The 25,163-nt window shown below is 33.7% G+C and overlaps 1 protein-coding gene across 1 annotated transcript in view; it reads left to right on the forward strand.

The window, feature by feature from the left end:
* Nucleotides 1-963: 963 nt before the first annotated feature.
* Nucleotides 964-25,163, forward strand: part of TMX4 (thioredoxin related transmembrane protein 4) — a 111,331-nt gene continuing 87,131 nt past the window's right edge. Inside the window, exon 1 of the mRNA XM_031951121.1 lies at nucleotides 964-1,574. Coding sequence (XP_031806981.1) covers nucleotides 1,381-1,574 — 194 coding nt within the window. The 5' untranslated portion in view covers nucleotides 964-1,380. The remainder of the gene's footprint in view (nucleotides 1,575-25,163) is intronic.

The raw sequence follows: 25,163 nt of genomic DNA on the forward strand, positions 1-25,163 counted from the left end.
GCTTTAAAATTAAGTTAATAGAGCATTGTCTCAAATAGGGAACATTCTTTTCAAACCTGGTTGTATTCAAGCAGAGAATGGTTCAAATTAATATTATAAAAGGGATTCCAAGAAAGGTCAGGCAGCTATACTAAATAATCTCACAAGTCCTCTTACATCTTTTACAATCTGTTTTCATTGAATGATTTTTAGATTCCCAAAATGCCTGTCTTAGTTACTAAAAGTCCTATGTAAAGACACTAATTTCTAACTCCTACTTTGACTGTAGAACCCATTAACTTCTCAGTTTGCACCACTGAGGCCACCAGATTAGAATCCCAATTCTGATATTTACCAGTTATATAATGAAGTCATTTGATATCTTTTGATTCTTCTCTCCATCGATAAAATGGTGATAATTCTACAGGCAAAAAGCTTTGTAAATTTTCAAACATAACCTAATTTTTTCTCATTTATCTTTCCTTACAGCAGCTAGTACCATGCCAGGCCAGGTAGTAGGTTATCTAGTTAAATACCCCATAAATTCTTAATGCAATATATATGTTAAGTCCACGAATAAAAATGTCACATCAAAGATCAATCTATTTAGCTCTTAATACAATTGCATTTCTTTTAAAATAACATCTCATCTTTTTTTCATTGACAACACTTTTCTTAGTCCTTCTGAATCATGTTAGCCAGACTTTAAAAATATTAAATAATAAGCTATGTTCATTTTCCCTCTAGCAACTAATGCCAAAAAATTCTCTTAAAGCAACATGAAAATCTACCACAGGTAGCTGTTTTTGCTTGCCAGTTCTGTCTCTAAGGTTGGCAGGGAGCAATTTTTAAATTGAATGTCTTTTCCCTTTCTCTCCCAAGGGCTGAAACAAACAAACAAAAAAACCCCGACATCATTCCTGCTCTGCGGTGCCACCTTAGAAGCTTCCCTTTTAATAAAAGCACGTTGGCTCATCGGTTTATTTTCGGCTGTGGCAACCATGAAAAGGAGGGGAGGAAAGGGTGCTCGTTGCCACGGCAACCACCCCCAAACCCAAAAGCAAGTGAAAAAGGAAAAGGCGAGGAAAGACCTCAAGGATGAGAGGATGGAGACTAGGGGCTAGACAGAGGGGGATGGCAGGGGCTTTCCTGACTTTCCTTCAGGTTTCATCTGCCCAAAGACCCAACCTGGGTGGAGCCTCCACTCAGGTTAAGAGGCTGAGGAATCAGGGAATCTCTCCAGACCACCTTAAAAAAGAAACGGAGAAAAAGGTGGGGGCCTGAGGTGGTGAGCGGGGGGAGGGAAAAAAAAAACCCGAGCCCGCCCCCCTCCCCGCCGCAGAGCCAGCCTCCGCTTCACTTCCTGACTTTCAAAGCTTGTCTTCCCTCCTGCCTTTCAACATGGCGGGCCCAAGCGCCAAGGAAGCCCGGAGACCTGGAGCCCCAAGCTTCTTGGCCGCTGCAGTGGCCGTGACGATGGCGATGGTTGGGCCCCCTTCGACAGCGGCGGCAGGGCAGGAGGAGTCGAGCCGAGTACGAGCCATGACCTCCTCTAACTGGACCCTAGTGCTGGAGGGGGAGTGGATGCTGAAATTGTAAGTCATCCCCCACCCCCACCCTCACTCCCGCCCCCCGCCTTCTCTTCTACCCAAGCTGCTGCTGCTCTCCAGGCGCTAAGAAGGCGGGGCCGCCTTCGCGGCCCTCTAAAATCTCCGCCCTACACTAGAGAATTCCCCCTCCCTCCTGTAGGTCGCTTTCCCCAAACCCGCAATGCGCTCTACTTGCGGCTCTCACGCTTCTCCTCTGAGCGCGGAGTCGGGGCGCATGCGCCTTTTGAGAGCTCGTATCGGATGAGCCCCCCCATATTCTCCTCTCTCGGGAGGGAGCGTGTAATCCCCTCTGCTGAACTCCTTTTGGAGGGAAAAGGAGATGTTCCCTGAAAAAAAAGGGAGAATGAAGGCTTCTGGGAAAAGAGATTGTCTAGCGACTGGAGGACGGAGATTTCTATATGTTTTAGAATGGGTTTGGGGGAAGATAGGATTTATAAGGAAGCTTAAGGTTTTGATAAACTGGAGAGGAGATCAAATAGCCAAAAAGGCTTTGGGAGTGGGGGAGTGGGTTTTCTTAGAGGACATGAAAAAAAGGGTTCATTTAAAATGTCTTAATTTTTTTTTTTTTTTTTTTTTAACATTTTAGGGCTAGGAGGAAGGGGTTAGGACACCAATGTTAGGGTTTGTTGCTCAGATAAGCCTAGCCGATCCTCCAGAGTTAAGGCTAAGTCTCTCCCCAAAGGTTCACATTTTCCTGTAGAATCGTTAGGGTAGCTTGGAAAGAGTCCTAGATTGGGAGTCGGAGATTGTTGAGTCGTGATCTCTCTGGAATTCAATTTTTCTTTTTCATTTAGAATTGAACTTTATTGCTTCTGGTATCTCTTGTAGCACTGCATCTGTGATCTTTCACTTTCCTGGGAAGGAATTCAAAAAGGGGAATGAGAGGCAGTTGAGGAAGGGTATTTGTAGCAACATGTGTGCTTTGTGTTAGGTGCCCTTGGTGCAATTGATAAAACATTGATTTGGGGTGAGAAGACATTACTTTCTTCAGCTGTAAAAAGATAGAAAATTCTGTTAATTATCTCATAAATTTCTGGTTGTGAAAATGCTTTTTAACCTTACAGAATCATTATTAAGGTGACCTTTGTAGCATTCTCACTTACTGCCTTGTAGGACCTTAGGTAAATTACTTCCCTTGGACTCAATTTGCTTCTTTGTAAAATGGAGCTAGTTGATTTTAAGGGCCATGCCAGACCTTGATCCTATGTATGAACATATGTTGAAAAAAAGACTAAACCTTGGTATTTGAAGAACTTTCCTTAAGTAATGGAAAGAGAAAAACATACATCAAAATATAACATAAACATGTAAACATGTTACATTGAATAATGTTTGTTGTCAGATGTTTCTAATATAGATTTATCTGGATAATACGATACTAAGCAAAGCATTATAATGCTTAAGATTTCTGATAATATACATATTACTGGTAATACTATATATATACATGTATATATATACATGTATATATATAGTAAGCACCTAATAAATATAAATTTTATTGACTGTACCACATGGACTTGTAGGAAAAGAGGATCTTGGTGAGTCTTTGAAATGTTGATAGCTGGTTGTTGTGGTGTTTGTTTTTTTTTTTTTTTTCCCAATGAGAATATTTCCTGAAAAAGATATAATTTGATAAAATTTTCTGGGGGATCTTGAGGAAGACTGGTAATTTAGATAATGTGAACTAAAAGAATCTTTCTATTTGAAGTAATGAATGACCTAGCAGAAGGCAAAGTTGAGTGTTCATAGATATATCAAAGGCTTTGTGAATTTCTGCTGGCCAAAGGGGACAGGAAGGAATGAGAAATGTCAGATGAGGAAGACTAATGAAAGGTTAAATGTAACATGTCCTATTCATAACTTGGTAATTGATTTGAAGATGAAGATGATTTAAATTTTTTTTTTTTTTTGTGATTGGCATGGCATTCCACAATAGCAGGTGATCTTCAGCTTGGTAATAGTTCTAATAGCTCCATTTAATCTTGTTTAGTGAAAGCTATTGATGCTACCATACATTCTAATGCCACTTTTTAAATACTTATCTTTTTAAATCTTTATTTTACTTTACCCTTTTTAACTTTATCTTTTTAAATCTTTATTTAAGAATTAATTCTTCCTGATTTGATTTTAGCTATATGTTTCTTAAAATGCCTTTGAATCATAATTACAGATCTTCATAATCCTGAAACAAAGGAAAAAGAATTGGAAAATATGAGTTAGGGTAAATTTGTCTATAATAAAACCCCTTTTTGGTATACTTAATAATGTATAGTAACCAAAGCACTAACAACTTCAATATTTGACCCTATAAGATTTTAATATTTATAAATATTTATTTATGTTATCACTACATGTGTACCCACTAGCCCAACTATCTAATCTTTCTCTTTATTACTTTAATATATTTTCCTCATAAATCCTTTGTGCCCTACCCTACCCACTGGATTTAACTTTATTTCTTTTCAGCAATTTTTGGATGTCAAAAATATAAATATGTCATGCTCACCATTTTCTTCCACTCACATGCCAACACCCAAATCATCCTGATTTCAAGTACCATTGAGATTTTCTTTCCTTCAGCTGCTCTCCATTATGCCATGTAGGGTAAATGAGGTTAAGGAGAGAGCAGTGTAAAGATGGAACAGAAGAGACCCCAGGACAGAGCTTGAAGTAAGTAATGTCTTCATTTAGAAGTAGGACAAGAATGGTGCTTTAGTAATGGTCAAGGAGGAGTAGCCAGATAAGCATGAAAATCAAACCTAAGCAATGTCATGAAAAACGAGAGAAGTGTCCATCCAGACTCCAGAATCACTTTGAGAAGTTAAAAAGAATAAGGACTAAGAAAAGGCCATCTAGTTTAGCAAATACATAATTATTGATACTATTAGAAAATTTAATTTCAGTTGATTTATAAGGACCAAAGGGTTTAAATCTAGAGTGGAACAGTCATATGTGAGCTAGAGGAAAAAAAATGAGATGAATATTCATTTATTTATTTTTTTTCTTTCTTTTTCTCCCCGCCCCCCCCCCCCCACACACACACACACCAGGAGCTTGACTCTGAAAAGGAGGACAAATATGACAGTAGCTTAGGCTTAGTAAAGGCAAATGAAGTTGTTGCTTTGTTTTGTTTGCTTGTTAATGGGATCTGAATATGTTTATGTAATGTGAGGCCAGAGCCAGTAGACTGGCAGAATAAATATAAATAGGAATGCTGAAAAGCATGATGGTTAGACTTCAGGATTATAGGCCTTTATATCAGTTACCTTGTCATTCAGTATATCAAGAATCAATGCTCAATCACTGTCATCATTTCTGCTTATCAATAAAGAGGGAAAAAATACATATACCTACATATTTATGAAATCTGAAAAAAGTTCAGATTATCTTAAGAGTTCCCAATATTCCTATCATTTTAAATCCTTAGAATTAATTTCAATATGAAGCTACTGTCAAGGTGTTCACAATGAAATTGGTGGCAAAACTTTCTAGAGCAAGCACACATCCCTACTATAGACACTGATAAAAATAATATAGTCAGTGTTAGAGGTACCTTTTCCCCCCCAAGTTTGAAAAGTATAGTAAGTCAGGAATTCGTATTTTGTAAAGCGTGCATTAAATGTCCATTAATATCACAGTTCTTTATCTTTTTGGTGGTATTGATGATAGGTTTTCAAAGGCCAATCCAGACTTTGGTGGGGCCTGTGAAGCCAAAAAGCTTTCAGGTACAGGCACAATAACAAATTGTATTGGACCTCAGACCTATACCTGAAATTAATTTCAGAGAGGCATATCCCTAGCGGGATGACCAACCAGAGTCTGGAAAAGTGGTGAGATCTATGCTTATGTAGGGGGTAACTACTCTGATAGAATCATAGTTCTTTTGAAATATTGAAGCACATAACTCTATTATAAGTGAATCAATTAAATATTTTTTGAATCATAGATGACTCAGCATGGGTTTAAGTTTTCTCATAAATATGTACAAGTTGCCAAAGTGCTCTAGTTATAATCACCTTCGACCCTTGTAATTAGTTCTAATAAAGAGGAGGAACTTGAATGCGAGTGCAATTTATTTAGGATCTAGGTTTTGGGCTTTTGCTTTTGGAATTTCAGGGTGTGGATTGACAGGAAAAACATAAAATTTACTTTGTGTAAAATAGCAGAAGAGGCCAATATTATGTCCTTGAAAAGAAAATATGTGTCCCATTTTAGACTTGCCTTTATTTTTTTGCCTACAAAAGAGGAGATAATTTGTTGTGAATATTCAGTATTTTTGAGGTTCATGGAATATCCAGTAGACCATAACTGTAGAGTTCACTACCCATTTAGGAAAATTAGACATCTAAAACTACATTAAGTTAAGTGAAGCCTCATGCCTGGAACTGACATAAACTTTAACAATAATAATCTTATAGAAGTTAAGCATTCTATCAAGTACAAGTTGAGAAACGATATTTATTCAGTGCTTATACACTGAAGTCATTCTGGAATTTTATTTTGTATTCTACGCTTGTATATGCTTAATGAAAGAAAAGGCAGGAAAGGAATCATTATTCTCTATTGTATCAATATTTTTATGTTTCCTGGAGAAATATTCTTTAATGCTTAAAATAATACGATTAAATATTAGGAATAATTAGCTTTACATATGATTTTAATCATGACATTCAAATTTTTAATTATATTTGAAACTTGAATATAGTTTTTCTTTTCAGTGTACTAAAGTGTACTTTATCATTTTGATAAATAATTATTAGAAAACTTCTTAAGTATTCCATCTCACATGCTTTGATTTGATTAGAGATGAACCTGATGTTTTTTGGTTACTTTGCTTTAATCTATGTTTCTCCTTTACGAAAGACAGCTATAGGTAAAAAAATAGGACTGTCAGTGGGCTATAAAACAATATTATAGTGTGTGAGTTTACATTTGGGGCTCATGAAGTAATTTTAGTAAAAATGTTTGTGAATACTAAGAAAAAAATAATGGTCCCTACCTTTTCCTCAAATATCCTTTTTTCATTTAAAAAAAAATGTTAAATGCAATTAGTGATTATCACCACCAGTAAGTTAATTGATTCTTAGGAAATTCAGTATAATTGACAGTTCTTGATATGCTGTAATAGGAATAGTTTCTGAAAAACTCATTTTTTAAAAATATTTTTCTAGCTAATTATCAGTCAATATTGTTGGCCATACTTTTTGAATTTCCTAAAAGAAATGTCTTTTAAAAATTATTAAAGAGAAAAGTCAATAAAAAAGCAATATATTCATAATATGTTAATATCATTCTCTATTGTATTCTGCAGCTTCTCTTTTCTTTTTTGTTTTATTGCAATTTGTTATTATTTTTATTGATGTACAGGATTTTCCAAAAGTCTTATTACAACTTGAAAGTTTTTAAAATAGTATTCTATTTCATTCTTTTTAAATCCAGGTCTTTCTATAATTTTTAAATTTACCAACTCATCATTTACTATAACACAGAAATATTCTAATCTTACACTGTCTAGTTGTTATTAATGTTGTTAATCTAATGTTGTTCATGTTGCTAATAAAACTATAATAATTAATATGACTGGCAAATAGTGTAGTTTTCCTATTTTTTCTCTTTTGATTGACTCTATTTTAACTTTAATTCTGAGATCAATGATTATTCTCCCTGTGTTTTTTTTCTAATAAATTTTACTTCTGATCATTATTATTATATTTCTGTTTATCTTGTTTTCTGTCCCTGCTAATTCCTCTACTTTACTTCTGCCTCCTACTTTTTCTTGCTATGACTTAAATTCCCCTTTCCCCCTACTCTTCCCCAGATTCCTTTCTTAATCTTACCCTCCTTTTCCTTTTATCCTTTCCTTCTCTCTCTGTTCTATTCCTGTTAATCTACACACTTTATCTCATTACTATTAATCTACCCATCCTTTTATACAATCCATTATCCTATTCCCTCCCCTTCTTATTTCTTAATACATTTAGAAGACTTTTATACTTGTGTGTGTATATCTATATCTATCTATCTATCCTTCTATTTCTCTCTTTAATCCATTTCCCATGTGAATAGGGTTTTAGAACTACTAACCCTCCTTCCCTATCTAAGTTCTCTGTGTCACTTCTTGCTCTTCATAAAATCTGATTACTCTTTTTACCTTTTCCTTCGTGGTTTTGCTTTTTGAATCACATTATATTCAGCTCTATTCTAGTCTTTCTTTCCAATGAACTACATATTAATAATAATGGTTTACATTTTCATGTATAAAGCATAATCACTTTTGTCTTTATTGAGTCCCTTGAAATTACTCTTAGATGTTTACCTGATATTTGTCTGGAATCGAATATTTCAAATTTTTTATTAAGTTCAGATCTTTATGCTACAAAATCCTGGAAGTCTGATGATTCATCGAGTGTTTTTTTTTTTTTTTTAATCCATTCAAGATAATGCTTAATTTTTCTGTGTGTCGTATTTTCAGGATTAACTCTATTTCGTTTGTTGTTCAATTTATAATGTTTTAAGATCTGTGGTCTTTTAATGTAGTCACTGTTATGTCTTGTGTAATTCTAATTGTGGAGTCATTATATTTGATTTTTTTTCTTTTCACTTATAATATTTTTATCCTTAATCTGGTTGTTTCAGAATTTAGCTATGATGTTATAGTAGAATCTGATTTCCCCATATAGAATATTTTTCAGTTGGTGATTGGTGTATTTTTTTTTTTTTAATTTCTACTTTCCTCTCCTTCCACTTTGGGACAGTTTTCTTTAATTATTTCTTGTATTGTTATATAAATATTCTTTTTTTTTTTTTGGTTGTAGCTTTCAGAAAGTCCAATTATTTTTATATTTTATTGATTTGTTCTGTAGTTTTTCTTATGAGATGTCTTATATTCTCTCCTATTTTTTCATTCTTTATATTTTGCTTTATTATTTCTTGGTCTCTTTTAACATCACTGGTTTGCCATTGTCCAATTCTAGTTTTCAAGGATTCATTTTTCTTCCTTAAGTTTCTGGATCTCCTTTTCTAGTTAGTTGGTTTTCTTTACATAATGTTGTTTTTCTTGGATTCTTCTTCTTTCTCCTTTTTATTTTTTTCCTCCTCCTCCTCTTCCTCCTTTTTTTTCTTCCTCCTTCTCCTCCTATTTTTCCTCCTTCTCCTTTGTTTTTCTTTAGTCTCTCCCATTTGATTTTTTAAGTATTTTTGAACTTCTATGAATTCTTTTTAAGCAGATGGACATTTGACATTACTTTTTGGGGTAGGAAAGTTTTTTTTTTTTTTAATTTCAGTATCTTCCTCTGAAGATGAACAACTTTTATTTTCTTATTGAGAAAAGTCTCTGTACATGTGTGTTTTCACCATTATTTCTTACTCTTTTTTTGTACTATATTTTATTTCAATTTTTTCTTGGGTCTTTTGATGCCTTCCTATTCATTAATTTTCTTCTAGTTCTCCCATTCCAGTATTTGTAGACCTCATATCAGTTACCTTTTTCTATGAAATATTGCTATTATGTTGTTCTGTCTCATCTCAGTGGAAGATGTATAGTCTCAAAAATTAATTTACTGCCTTTTTTTTTTTTTTTTTGGTGGTGGTGGTAGTGGTGGAGTGTGTATCTCTGTGTGCATCATCTTCAGTGTTTCCCATTATCCTTATATAATTGTTTCCTAACTGGATTGTTTTAAAAATTTGTTTTTTAAAAAATTTACAAATGATATCAATAGTTAATAGAAGCCCTGGGAAGACAACTTCTGAATCAGAAAAATGTGCAATAGGATGCAGAATTTGTATACTTTTTTTTTTTTTTCTGGGGAGGTGGGGGGAAAGAGGGAAGTCAATATATAAGTAAACTTAATGTCTTTATACCTGCATTTTCTCAAAAAGGAATCAAAATGATCAGGTTGTCTATTAAGGTTAAATTATACAAACCACTTTGCAGAACAGATTTTTTTTTTAATTAAAGCTTTTTATTTTCAAAATATATACATGGATAATTTTCAATATTCACTCTTACAAAATCTTGTTTTCTAATTTTTTCCTCCCTTCCCCCACCCTCTCCCCTTGACAGCAATTGAACCAATATATGATAATTCCTCTATACATATTTCCACAAATATCATGCAGCATAAGAAAAATAAGATCAAAAAGGAAAAAAAAATGCAAGTAAACAACAAGAAAAAGAATGAAAATACTATATTGTGTTGCACATCAGTTCCCACTGTCCTCTCTCTGGGTGCAGATGGCTTTTTTCATCACAAGACAATTGGAACTGGCCTGGATCATCTCATTGTTGACAAAAGTCATGTCCCTCAGAATTGATCATCATATAATCTTGCTGTTGCCATGTACAGTGATGTTCTGGTTCTGCTCATTTCACTTAGCATTGTAAGTCTCTCCAGGCCTTTCTGAAATCATCCTGTTAGTCATTTATTATAGAACAATAATATTCCATGACATTCTTAGACCATAACTTAATCAGCCAATCTCCAATTGAGGGGCATTCACTCAGTTTCCAGTTTTTTGCCACTACAAAAAGGGCTGCCATAAACACTCTTGCACATGTGGGTCCCTTTACTTCCTTTAAGATCTCTTTGGGATATAAGTCCATTAGAAACACTGTTGGATCACAGGGTTTGCACAGCTTGATAGCCCTTTGGGCATAATTCCAAATTGCTCTTCAGAATGGTTGAATCAGTTCACAATTCCACCAACAATGTATTAGTGTCCCAGTTTTCTCAACATTCCCTTCAACATTTGTCATTATCTTTTCCTCTTAGCCAATCTGAGAGGTATGTAGTGGTACCTCAAAGTTATCTTAATTTGCATTTCTCTGATCAATAGTGATTTAGAGCACCTTTTCACATGATTAGAAATGGTTTTAATTTCTTCATCTGAAAATTGACTGTTCATATACTTTGACCCTTTATCAAATGGAGAATAAAATAGCTAGAGCTTAAAGAATCATCTCTTTAGCCCATAGTATTATTAGTAACTAATGTAAAAATGAGATGGTGGGATAAAACTATTTCCTTTTCTCATTCTTCATTTTTTTCATTGTCATTCTTTTGAATATCTTTTTGATAACTAACAATATTTTGACAGTACCTGTTTAGTCTCATTGCTTTAAGTCATCATAGGATGCTTTTATTTGCTTACATTTTAGGACACTGGATTGATTCACTTTCCTTGTCTTAGGGACTTAGACAGCTCCAATAACTTGACATAAAGCTATTATTTGTTATTATTTGTGGACAGTAGATAAAAATGGAATACAATGTACGTTTAACATATATAGTCTGGGTGCTTGAAAGCAGTGAGATGAGTTCTCTCTACTCACCTTTAAGTAGATATTGGAGGTGAAAACCTGTCAGTGACAAGTCTTAAGTATAGCTGAAGAATAAACTGTAGTCTCCATATTTATATGACCTGATCAGTTGAAAATGAAAAAAATCTAGGCTGTTGACACTATGTAATCTCAGCATTAGTGCTAAGGAAGTTGTTTAGAAAAAGGTAAATGTGCCCCTTCCAATTAGGAAAGCTATGGAGTCTGCTTCTCTTGGCAGTGAAAATGAAAATGAATATTCAGTTCTTATGTGTGTTGAAGAGGAAATATATATTGTAGAATCCATCTAATTCTCTCCTGCATTTTATCTCATGTGATAAAGTTTCTTACAAAGAAATGTCATTAAAATCTACTCCCTTTGTTGACAGAGGTATATGTAACCATTCCATTATTACCTTGAGCATGGCTCAAGAACACCCTTGTGTTTTATAAAGTGGCTCAGCATCATCACTTTCTATCCTTCAAACAATCCATTACAAAAGCTGAATCTTTTTTAGCCCTGCCACCATTTTTATCGTGAGTTTTCAGCATTGCCAGTTATGATTCTCCCTTGGTATTTTACAGATAACCCTGTACTGTTATAAAATAACAGATTCTATCTCACAGTTTACACAATTTTTTTTCCTTTTTGATACAAATGTTCTATCAGAAGCCATGTTTAGAAAAAAGAGGAATTGCCCTGCAATTTCAGCTGAGCTTGTTTAGTGACTATGGATTTTGTTTTGTTTGTTTCATCATAGAAAAATAGAGCACTTCTCAAAATCATTGCAGTAATGACTCAATATGATCATATGATCAAACTAAATTCTAAGGGAAAATTGGTCATCTTAGATATCTTTCATCAGCTTTTTAAAGGATGAGAGAGAGGAAGAGAAAAATATATTTGAAAAGATTAGTCAAGTTACTACTAAGATAGAAAAAGAAAAATCTATTATGGAATAGAAGCATTTGGTTTGTACTTTCTTGGGGAAATATACTAATCTAGATTTAAATAACTTATTTCTTCCATTTCTTCAAAATTTGTCTAATAAAAATAAAAGTATTTCATGAGCTATATAAATGTTGCATTTCAGTCAAAATTTTAAATATCTCTAAGTATATTTCTGTCAAAAAATTTTAGACTGAATATAATTATTTTCAAACACTAAGGTTAAAAGAAACAGATTGAAAATATGATTATAGAATTTTCTTTAATGGCAAAAATTAGGCTAAAAACACTTAGGAACCATAGTAGATTGAACTTGTTTACTCTTTTAGCAGCACAAAAAAAGCATTTTGAATTTCATTACAAATTCAGCCCAGCCTCCTATATCTTTTAATCATCAGCAAGTACTATATATGAAAATTAATTATCTTTCTAAAGATATTAACTACTGAGCATTGGTTCTTCATGTGGATTTTGAAAAAAAAAAAAGATTACTTTAAAAGACAAAGACATAAATATGTCCAAAAGATCAATAGATTATCAGCATATCCTGTGAGCATTCCTCTTTTTATCTTCCTTTCTTTTTCTCTTTTAAAAACCTTTTCCTGCCTTTCCCCAAGTGTCTCCTGCTTTTCTTTTTTTATTTTAAAGCATTTTAATTTCAAAACATATACATACTTTTCAACATTCATCCTTGTAAAACCTTGTGTTCCAATTTTTTTTCTCTCTCCTTTTCCCTACTCCCTTCTCTAAATGGCAAGTAATACTGTATATGTTAAACACGTGTAATTCTTCTATACATGCTGCACAAGAAAAATCATATCAAAAAGAAAAAAAAAATTAGAAAAAAAAATTAAAGCAAACAACAACAAAAAGTGAAATACTATGTTGTGATCCACATTCAGTCCCCACAAACCTTTCTCTGGATGCAGATGGCTCTCTCCCTTGCAAGACCATTGGAATCACTTCACTGTTGAAAAGAGCCATATCCATCAGAATTGATTATTGTATAATCTTGTTGCTGTGTACAATGTTCTCTTGGTTCTACTCATTTCACTTAGTATCAGTTCATGTAAGTCTCTCCAGACCTTTCTGAAATTATCCTTTGATTGTTTCTTATAGAAAAATAATATCCCATAATATTCATAAACTGTAACTTATTCAGCCATTCTCCAACTGATGCATATCCACTCAGTTTCCATTTTCTTGCCACTAAAAAAAGGGCTATTACAAACATTTTTGTATATGGGAGTCCTTTTCCCTTTTTTATGCTCTTTCTGGGATATAGGTCAAAAAATATGCACAATTTGATAGCCCTTTGGGCATAGTTCCATATTGCTCTCCAGAATGGTTTGATTAGTCCACTACTCCACCAGTAATGTTATTAGTGTTTCAGTTTTCCCACATCCCCTCCAACATTCATCATTATCTTTTTCTGTCATCTTAGCCAGAGAAGTGTGTAGTGGTACCTCAGAATTGTCTTAATTTGCATTTCTTTTATCAGTAATGATGCAGATCATTTTTAATGGTTTTAATTTCTTCAACTGAAAATTGTCTGTTCATATCCTTTGTCTATCAATTGGAGAGCAGCTTATATTCTTATAAATTTGATTCCATTCTTTATATATTTTAGCAATGAGGGCTTTATCAGGACCCTTGGATATAATTTTTTCCTTGGTTTTCTGCTTTACTTCTAGTCTTGTCAGCATTGGTTTTGTTTGTACAAAATCTTTTTAGCTTAATATAATCCAAATTAATTATTTTGCAATCCAGAATGTACTCTAGTTTTTCTTTGGCCATAAATTCCTTCCTTCTTCACAGATCTGAGAGGTAGACTATTCTTTGTTTTTCCAATTTGCTTACAGTATCACTCTTTATGTCTAAATTAAGAACACATTTCATTCTTATCTTGGTTTAGGTTATTAGGTGTGGATCAATGCCTAGTTTCTGCCATATTAATTTCCAATTTTCTTAGCACTTTTTGTCACATAATGAGTTCTTATCCCAGAAGCTGGGGTCTTTGGGTTTTTCAAACACTAGATTATTATATGTCTTATGAACCTGACCTATTCCACTGATCAACTACTCTATTTCTTAGCTAGTACCAAATGCTTTTGATGATTACTGCTTTATTATATAGTATTATGTCTGGTACAGCTAGGCCACCTTCCTTTGCAGTTTTTTTCATTAATTCTTTTGAAATTCTTGAACTTTTGTTCTTCTAGATGAACTTTGTTATTATTTTTTCTAGCTCTGTAAAATAATTTCTTGGGAATTTGATTGGTATGGCACTGAATTAGTAGATTAATTTAAGTAGAATTGTCATTTTTATTATATTAGCTCAATTTACCCATGAACACTTGATATCCTTCTAATTTATTAGATCTGACTTTATTTGTGTGGAAAGTCTTTTGTAATTGTGTTCATAGTTCCTGACTTTGTCTTGGCAAGTCAACTTCCAAATTGTTGTGACCAGCACAACCCAAATGGGCTAAGTTGAAAATAAGGAGCCGGGGTTGCTGATAATTCAACAGAGCCATTTAATGAGAGAGATTATGTTGCTTATATATCTTAAAACAATATGTTACTATGAAAAACATTGTTCTGTAATCAATCGTGGTTTAACTCTCTGAAGCATGTTGTTAGTTCATAAGGACTCAGTCTTATTTAAAATTCACAGTGCCCCAGTAATTGTGCTAGGATCTTTTGTTTTCTCATGATTTCAAGCTTAAATGCATTAATCTTAGGAGGAGGGAAACATCCCAGTTAACTGAAGTTTCTAGTTTCCTGGGAGTTCTCTATATCTTCCCCTTTTTTGTTTATTGAGGTTCTCTCAAATCTTAAAGTCTGAGATCTTGCCTGTGGACATTCTCTGCAATCCTTTTAATTATGGTCAGAAAATAGCTTATCAGAGTAGGTCCACAGACACAGAAATATATAAGCAAAATTACAGCAAATGCTATGAGTATAATTTCATGTCCAATGGCACTGAATATTCCTTGTGCTCTTGATAATAATCAGCAATTGTTTGGGTGGTCTGGTCAGGTTCTAGATTTTCATGTGATTCTTTATCTAACATATCAGCAATTTTTTGAAGATCTTCAATATCCATTGTAACACATGAATTTCCCCATAATCTATTAAGGTAATTTCTAATTTTATCCCATTCCCACTCTGATTCATTGTATTGCTTATTAACCATACAGAAACTAGTGAATCTGTAGTCACAAACTAATCTTTATTTAATCCTCAATATTTCCACTTCTTGTCCTATTTCAAAGACATCATCCCTTACTTGATTTTTAGTTTCATAAAACTCCTTATTAATTTTATTCTGTATAGGAAACTCTTTAGAGATGTTTACAGTAAGTTCATACAAATAATTAGCTTGAACTACTTGATTTTGAACAGTGGTTACAGACATAGCAATTGAGGCATTGGAAGCTAAAATAGAAATTAATGCAATTAGACCAAAAACAACACATGAAATACATCTTTTCTTTCTACTTTTGCTGAGTAAATTTCAATGTTCTCCAAGAATGGTTTGCTTAAGTGTGAGACCAATTATCATTCTGTATAGGTAACATATTAAATGAAGGCTTCATGATAAAAAACACAGCACTGATATTAACCTTATTTCTTATGCATTCAGAAACCTTGCATTCCCTGCAAATAACATTATGAGCCCCTACCTTTTTTATTGTCACTTGGCCAATTTCTTCTTACATGAAAGTGTAATCAATCCCCAGACATGTCTGCACAGTAGCATTATATGATACATTCTTATTTCTATTCTGAAAATATCTCTCTATAGGAACAAATGGTAATGTGATTTTCCAAACCTGATCATTCCCCTTTTGATTATTTCCCCACCAATTCAGTTTGGGATATCCTCCATGCCTATGGCAATTACGAGAGTCATTAGGCCAGGGCATATAAGTCTGATTCCAAATTGTGTGACAAAGTCTTTGCTCTGTTCTGTATTCCAGAAAAGGAGGATCAGCTTCTTCAGAGTCCCATAAGTCCCAATCTGAACAAAGTGATATATGAATTCACTAATTGAGAGTTGTTTCACAATTCTCTCCCAATATACCAATAACAATGGTTGTTAGATTGAGGAAACGTATGGTTTGTGGTACTATGGACTTAAAGCATTATTTTTTTTACAAGATTGAAGGGTTGCAATATTCTTACTAGTTAAAGGTCTATGAAAAGGATCATATCTATAACGAAAATGCATAGGTTGTATCAGACTAAAGCTGTCAAAGCTAGCATTTGTAGTAACACAAGGGGAGGATCTTTAGTAAGTCCAGTAAAATTAAACTTAATAATTGAGCTATTTGACTCCTCTCCATGATTATTAGTACCAAATTCCTTTATTAAATATTGAGATCCATTAATAAACAATAGAATTTCAGGAATATATTGTCCCCATCCAACTACTTTCATCCAAGGTGGGCTTTGTCTAATGCCCTAGAAGGTTTTGGGTTTTTCCTTCTCTCAATTTATGTTGTGCCAGCACTAGGGCCATTGCAGGAGTCATGGTGCTTGATTCCCCTTGCAGCGTAATTGGCCTCTGGGAATCTTCTTGTCTTTTATCTTCATTATCTGGATCAATTTGGACAGCACAGCTACATCTTTACAGGATCCACATGTCTTCATCTGTGGAAATGCAAAAACCTCAGATTATTACCTTAGCAGGGCCCCTCCATGTCCTGTTGACATCCTTCCACGTCACATACTGTGACAAGAACGCTGGGTGTCAGAGCTGGCCCCTTAATCTTTTCTGTTCCTCTTTGTTTCAGGAAAAAATGATATCGTGAAGAAAAAAATAAAGCAGCTGGGGTGTAGTATATGTTATTCAATGTGAGATAATTAATGGTTATAGTGCTTTACAAATTTGTTTTTGGGGGACTTCTCCCCCTCTTTTTGTTTATCAAGAATGATTTTCAAAAACTCTTGTTTTTGATAAACAAAGTTTTATAATGTTATACAAAAAGAGGTTATCAGAAGGGTCTTTCTCTCTGCATATTATATAAAATTTCTCCAAGCGCTTCCTATTCATTGATAGTGATTTAGGGGCCCATTGAGGAACCAGGTTGCATTGTTAGAAGCATTGTGTAAAAAAAAAAAAAAAAAAAAAGCATTTTTTTCTTAGCCCTTACTCCCCTTTTTAACATGATTAACTGTAAAAGTTTAAGATCTTTCCCTTCATTCTTCAGTCCTTTAACTATTTGCCTTCCCATTGTTTTATGGCTCCATTTGCTCCAAAAAATGAAAAATTAACCATGCCAGGGAGCAGCCCTGCTGGACCCTTCCACTTACCTTGACTTTTGTTCTTCAGCTACTCAGGGGCTATCAACCACTAGAAGACCTACTGGTTCCTCATCAGGTCTCTGCTTCCCTTGTAGGCTTCTTGATATGATCAGTGCTTGATTGGATCAGGAGCCCACATTGGAGCCATTTGTTGTGGCCTGCACAACACAAATGGGCTAGTGGCAATTGAAGTTGATGGGGTTGCTCATAATTCAAAAGACCCATTTATTGAGAGAAATCATGTTGCTTATATATCTTAAAATAATATGTTACTATGAAAAACATTGTTCTGTAACCAACTCTAGTTTCTGTCTTCTGTGATCTCTCTGAAACATGTTGTTTGTTTCTAGGAATTTAATCTTACTTAAAGTTCACAGTGCCCCAGTAATTGTGCCAGGACTTTGTTTTCTCATGATTTCAAGCTAAAATGCACTCTTGATTAATCTTAGGAGGAGGGGAACATCCCAGTTACTGAAGTTTCCAGCTTCCTGGGAGTTCTCTATACCAAATATTTTATATTATCTACAGTTTTTTCCTCTTCTTATCGCTTGCTGCTGAACTTTGTAAGTAACATGGAAATGATGATTTCTGTGGATTTATTTTCTATCCTGCAACTTTGCTAAAGCTGCAAATTGTTTGTAGTAGCTTTTTAGTTAATTCTCTAGGATTCTCTAAGTATACCATCATATCATCTGGAAAGAGTGATAATTTGGTTTCCTCATTACCTACTCTTATTCTATTTTCTTGTTCTTCTCTTATTGCTAGTGCTAATATTTCTAATACATTATTAAATAGTAATGGTGATAGTGGGCAACTTTGTTTTACCTTGAGCTTACTGGGGATGGTTCTATTTTATCCTCATTACATATGATGCTTGCTGCTGGTATTAAATAGATGCTACTGATCATTTTAAGGAAACTTCATTTACTCCTATATTCTCTTGTGTTTTTAATAGAAATGAGTGTTGGATTTTGTCAAATGCTTTTTCTGTATCTATTGAAATAATCATATGATTTCTGTTAGCTTGGTTGTTGATATAGTCAATTATGCTAATAGTTTTCCTAATATTGAACCAGCCCTGTATTCTTGATATAAATCCTACTTAATCATGTATAATATCCTAATGATAACTTGCTGTAATCACTTTGCTAATATTTTATTTAAGATTTTTGCATCAATATTCATTAGGGAAATTGATCTATAGTTTTCTTTCTCTGTTTTGAGCTTACCTCAATTAATTCCAAAACTATGCAAACTGTTTAGAAAAATAAAGGAGTCCTACCAAACTTCTTTTATGACACAGATATAGTACTATACATAGTTTTGGAATTAATTGTTCTTTAAATATTTCATAAAATTCACACGTAAATCCATATGGCCCCGGACGATTTGTTTTAGGGAGTTGATTAATAGCTTATTCAATTTCTTTTTCTAAAATGGGACTACTTAATTTATTTCCTTCTCTGTTAATCTGGGCCATATTTATTTTCATGATGAATGGTGAATGGTATTTCAATGATGAATTTTCAGGATGAATAAGTATTCATCCATTTCACTGATATCAGATTTATTGGCATATATACAGTTGAGCAAAATAGCTCCTAATTATTGTTTTAATTTCCTTTTCATTGGTGGAAAGTGCACCTTTTAATTTTTGATATTGGTAATTTGATTTTCTTCTTTCTTTGTTCTAATCAAATTAATTAAAAATTTATTTTGTTGTTTTTTTCCCACAATTTGTTTATTAGTTTTCTTTTAATTTTATTAAACTCCTCTCTTATTTTCAGAATTTCAAATTTTGTATTTAATTGGGGGTTTTAAATTTGTTCTTTTTTTTCAACTTTTTTAGTTGCAAGCCCAATTAATTGATCTTTTTCTTTCTTTGTTTTATTCAAGTAAGTGTCTAGAAATATAAAATTTCCCCTAAGCATTGCTTTGAGTGAATCCTATAAATTTTGCTATGTTATTATTGTCATTCTCTTGGATGAAATTATAGATTGTTTCTATGATTGGTGTTTCACCTACTCGTTCTTTAGGATTAGATTATTTAAGCAAAGACTTGTAAAACCAAATTTGAAAACAAGAAAACCTGCTCACTGTCCAAAAGTGAAATAACCTGTCTTGACATATGGCAGGCACCCCCTCCTTGGAGACCCTCCAGCAGATGTTAGATGACAATCTCAGTTATAGTTAAGGTTAATTCCCTATTATTGTTCTGTAAGAAATGACCAGCAGAATGATTTTAGAAAGGCCTGGAGAGACTTACATTGACTAATGGTAAGTGAAACGAGCAGGACCAGGAGATCATTATATACTTCAACAACAATACTATATGACGATCAATTCTGATGGACGCGACCCTCTTCAATGAGATGAACCAAATCAGTTCCAATAGAGCAGTAATGAACTGAACCAGCTACACCCAGTGAAAGAACTCTAAGAAATGAGTGTGAACCACTACATAGAATTCCCAATCCCTCTATTTTTGTCTGCCTGCATTTTTGATTTCCTTCACAGGTTAATTGAACATTATTTCAAAGTCCGATTCTTCTTGTGCAACAAAATAACTGTATGGACATGTATAAATATATTGTATTTAACATATACTTTAACATATTTAACATGTATTGGTCTACCTGCCATCTGGGGGAAGGAAATGGGGAAAGGAGGAGAAAAATTGGAACAAAAGGTTTTGCAGTTGTCAATGCTAAAAAATTACCCATGCATATATCTTGTAAATAAAAGGCTATAATTAAAAAAAAAAAAAAAAAGGATTAGATTAGCATAATAGATTTTGCTCCAACCTTTTACTTTTACTCTATATTTATCACTCTGCTTTACATGTGTTTCTTGCAAATCTCATATTGTAGGATTCTGGCTTTTATTTCAGTCTGCTATCTGGTTCACTTTCATGGCAGAGTTCATCCCATTCACATTTCACAGTTAAAGTTACTTACTTTGTATTTTCCTCCATCTTATTTTTCCTAAATTATACTTTTCCCTTTCCTTTCCCCCTTTCCCTCCTCACTAGTGTTTTGCTTTTGACCACTACCTCTTTCAATCTGCCTTCCCCTTTTACAGCTCCTCCCCTTTCTTATCCCTTTTCTCTACCACTTACATTCTCTCTTATATTCCCTCCCCCTTTCTTTCTCCTTTCTCATCCTACTTCCCTGTAAGATGAGACAAGTTTACATATTAAACTCAATGCCTGATATTCTTTCTTTGAGCCAAGTACAATGAGATTAAGGCTTACACAATGCTCATTCCCCTCCCTCCTTTCCCTTAACTGTAACAAGTCTTTTTTTTGATCTTCATGTGATGAAATTTACCTCATTTTATTTCTCCTTCCCTTTTATCCCAGTACAATCCTTTTTCCATCCCTAGTTTCTTTTTTTTGTATTATTACAGTAAAGTCAAATTATATCTACACCCTCCAAGTTTACCCCTAACAAAGAAACAGTTCTCAAGAGTTAAATATATCTTTCCATATAAGGATGCAATCATTTTAACATTTCAAAAGCATAGTTTTTTCCTCCCTTTTTTACCTCTTATGCTTTTGTTGAGTTCTGTATTTTAAGATCAGATTTTCTGTTCAACTATGGTCTTTTTTATCTAAAATAATGGAAAATCCCTTATTTCATTGAATGTCTATCTTTTCCCTGCTGAAAGATAATGCTTAGTTTTGCTGGATAGTTGATTATTGGCTGCAATCCAAACTCCTTTGCTCTTTGGAAAATCATATTTCAGATCCTTCATCCCTTTAAAATGGAAGCTGATAAGTCCTGGATAATCCTGATTGTGGCCCCTCTATATTTGAATTGTTTCTTTCTGGCTCTTACATTTTCTCCTTGATCTGATAATTCTGGAATTTAACTGCAATATTCCTTGAAGTCTTAATTTTAGGGTCTTTTTCATGGGTTGATCAGTGGATTCATTCAATGGCTATTTTACCCTTTAGTTTGAACATGTCAGGGTAGTCCTTGATGACTTCTTAAAAGATGGTGTCTAAGCTCTTTTATTTTTTTTTTAATCATGGTTTTCAAGGAGTCCATTTCTTAGATTTTCTCTCCTGGATCTATTTTCCAGGTCAGTTGTTTTTCTGATGACATATTTTACATTTTCTTCTCATTTTTCTTTTTTTTTTTTTTTTTTTTTTTTTTTTTTTGATTTTTTTGATTCTTGATGTCTCATTGAGTCATTCACTTGTATTTGTTGAATTCTAATTTTTGGTACATTATTTTCTTCAGTTAGTTTTTTAAAATCTCCCTTTGAATTTGGCCAATTGAACTTTTAAATAAGTTGTTTTGTTCATTGGATTTTTTTTTTTTTTTTTTATTTCACAAATTTTGTTTTTCAAGGAGTTGTTTTCTTTTTCCGTTTTTCCAAAACTATTTTTTAAGGAGTGATTTTCTTCAGACAATTTCTATATTTCCTTTTCCAGGGTTCTCATTTCCTTTCCCCATTTTCTCCTAACTCCAAGATCCTTTTTGAATTCTTCCAAGAGAGCCCTGTGAGATGGAGACCAAAATATATTATCCTTTGAGGCTTCATCGGGAGATATTTTGCCTTCCTTGTGAGATGGAGACCAAAATATATTATCCTTTGAGGCTTCATAGGGAGATATTTTGCCTTTAGTGTCCTCAGGGTTTGAGGTCTGTTCTTCCCTGTCCCCATAAATGCTATCTATGGTCAGAGTTCCTTTTACTTTTTTGTTCCTTTTTAAAATAATGGAAAATCCCTTATTTCATTGAGGCTGCTCTTAGGAAAAAGAGGAAATTGTCCCAAGCTTCCTGTACAGGTGACAGCAGCTTCTGGCAGCTTCCTTCTCATGTTGGGTGGGCATAGCTAAGTCCTGCTTGTTATGTTGGGATTCAGGGGTTCACTATTTGCCCTTTGTATTTTTGATGGAGATCTTACAACAACTAGCTTGCTGACTCACAGGCTTCTGAACCAGGATAGAGTAGAAAATACTGCTATATTTTGACTAAAAGCCAGTAGATTCACTGAGCACAGGGAAGACTCTTTACCTTGGATCTCCTTGCATTGCACTGTACCTGGCCTGATCTCCTTCTCCCTCTCCCCCTCCAGCCTGATTGAGACAGACCTTTTCCGAATGACCTTTTCTTCAAAAATATCTTCTGCTGGGAAATTTGTTTCACTTCATTTTTTTCCTTTCTCTTTTAATAGGAAGAATGAAAATCCTTTCAAATTAAAATATTTTGAGTTAGCCTGTTGAGAGGTAGTTTGTATAGTCAAATAATGCAAAGTATTTTACTTTGACATTTGAATGGCACTTGTGTACTAGACTTTTCACAGAATACACATTTTAATAGTATTTGTAGATAATGACCTGACAGTGGTGTTTGGCCATAAATACTGTTTTTGATTTTGATTAGCTGTCTTTTTGGCTTTCATTTCTTGTCATCGGTCATGATAGATTTCCTCTCCTCTGTTCTGTTCTTTATACTTTGCTTGACTTTCCTTCTAATTCCTTTTTTCTTCTTTTATTTAAATAATTATGTTCTTCCCCTCACCCCATTTTTCTTGACATCCCTTAACCTTTTGAAAGTCCCTTTGTTTTTTATTATTTCCTTCAAGGAACTAAACTATTTAGAATTTAGAGGAATCTTTTTTATACCTAATATACTGTTTTGTTTTTTTTTATTACTGGGGATATTTTGGCAAAATTTGTAGTTTTCTCTTTGAGGAAATATCATTCCAACATTATTATCCATTTAATATTAGTCCTTTTTAATATGATTAATATGGCAAAAAGTTTAAGACACACAAATATGTTATATATCAACTCTTAAACAGGTCTCATACTTAAAACTATTGCTTAATAAATTCACAATTCTTTTTTATATTGAGGCTTCTCTTTTCCAGTTACCTAAGACACAATAAGAAACATTTCTAGTCACATATTCTTCTGGATTTAGCATAGTAAACACACTGAAACATCATATAAAAAAGGGAAGGAGAGTAGTTATTGTTTTAACCAAATACTATGTTTAAATTTAATGACATTGGCTTAGACATTTAAAGAACATTCATTCTAAGGTATAAGTAAATGTCATGGTTCAGGAGAAATTAAGAGACTTTTTTTTCTTTTTCTTTTTTCTTTCTTTTCTTTATTATAGTTTTTTATTTATGAAAAAATATGCTTGGGTAATTGGGTAATATGCCTTGCTAAACCTTCTGTTCCAACTTTTTCCCCTCCTTCCCTCCACCTCTTCCCCCAGATGGCAGGTAGTCCAATACAACTTAAATATGTTAAAGTATATATTAAATACAATATATGTATATATATTTATACAGTTATCTTGCTGCACAAGAAAAATCATATCTAGAAAGAAAGTTTAAAAAACCTGAGAAGGAAAACAAAAATGCAAGCAAACAATAACAGAAGAGTGGAAATGCTATGTTGTGGTCCACACTCATTTCCTATAGTTTTCTCTCAGGTATAGTTGATTTTCTTCATTACTGAACAATTGGAGCTGGTTTGAATAATCTCATTAATTCACAGACATTTTAAAGAAGAACACTTTAATGGAGCAGATAATATGGAATAATTAAAAAAAATTAAATTGATATAATAAAGGATAAGTTTTTGCTCTCTGGAAGATTTACTTATGTATAATAAATCCTTTCCTGATGTTGTTACCTGGCTAAAACTTACTCTGATGTGATAAGATTATATTCAGAAATAGATTTTGAGCAGGAAGGCAAGAAGATAACCAACAATTTAAACTTCTCACCATATGCTAGGGTAGTTCCATATAGCAACTCTGGAATTATTTGTGACATACTCTAGTGTTTATCACTATGAATGAACAAGAAAATGTTTAAAGTATGTCTTAGGGGAAATTTTTAGCTTCCATTCACGGTTTAGTTTATGTGCAAGTTAGGGAAGCAACTCTGTGTCTCTTAATTTTTAGTATAACTTCCTTCATCAAATATTTATATATGTGTATATATAATTATTTATAAATATATATGTGTACACACACAAACACACACATACACACACACACACACACACACACACACACACACACACACATATATATATATATATATATATATGTATGGTGTCCTCCATTAGCAAGTAAGCTTCTCAAAGAGAGAAATTTTTTTTTTTCTTTTTGATGTTGCATCCCCAGAATAGGGCAGTGTAGAGGGCCACAGATAGTGGGGGAACTCTGGGTGAGGTATAAGACCCTTCAGCCCCGAGGGAACCTGTTAACAATGTCTGGTTCACCTCTCCATTTCCCCTAAGGGCTCTCAGCCTTCCTGAGGAGTCAGAGGGTGGTGACAACCTGTGTTGTAGTTGAAGCAGAGTGGTACCAGGTGGGAGAGATCTACATACAATGGCAAGTTATTTATATGGTCCCACATGCAGTATATAGTTAGCGCATGTGCAGCATCACTTTGGTTACATAAGGGTATGAGGGTATGTAAGTCTGAGAGAATGTGGAATAAACGGACTCCATCTTTGACCATCCTCATGGGTCTCCTGTTTCATCACTCTTCCACTAAGACCAAGGACTCGGGCTGGCCCCAAGATCCTCCAGAGAGCTAATCCAGATGGTATATTTACACAATCTCTCCCCCCCCCAACTTGGGGGCTCTAGAAAGCACACAACAGGGCAGTGCTTTCAACATGTTATCAAGGATTTATTAAGCTTTTACAGTGTGCCTGGCACAGAGATTGAAACTATGAAGACAGTGACAAGAATGAAAGATTCTGTGCCCCCAAGGAGTTTACATCATAGGAAAAGGCTGGAAAGAAAGACTGCATCCTCAGGTGAGCCAATACAACATATATACAAGTAGATATAAATACATTTTGCATAGTAGCAGGCACTAATAACTAAGATTTATCATGTAAAACTCCTTAAAGAAAGTGGCATTTTTCTTGAGTAATGAAAGGAGCTACAGGTTTCAAGAAGCAGAGGCAAAGAAAACAGAAAAAGCATGCAGAAAGCCTAGG

Source organism: Sarcophilus harrisii, chromosome 2 (assembly GCF_902635505.1).
Source record: "Sarcophilus harrisii chromosome 2, mSarHar1.11, whole genome shotgun sequence".
Taxonomy (NCBI): Eukaryota; Metazoa; Chordata; class Mammalia; order Dasyuromorphia; family Dasyuridae; genus Sarcophilus; species Sarcophilus harrisii.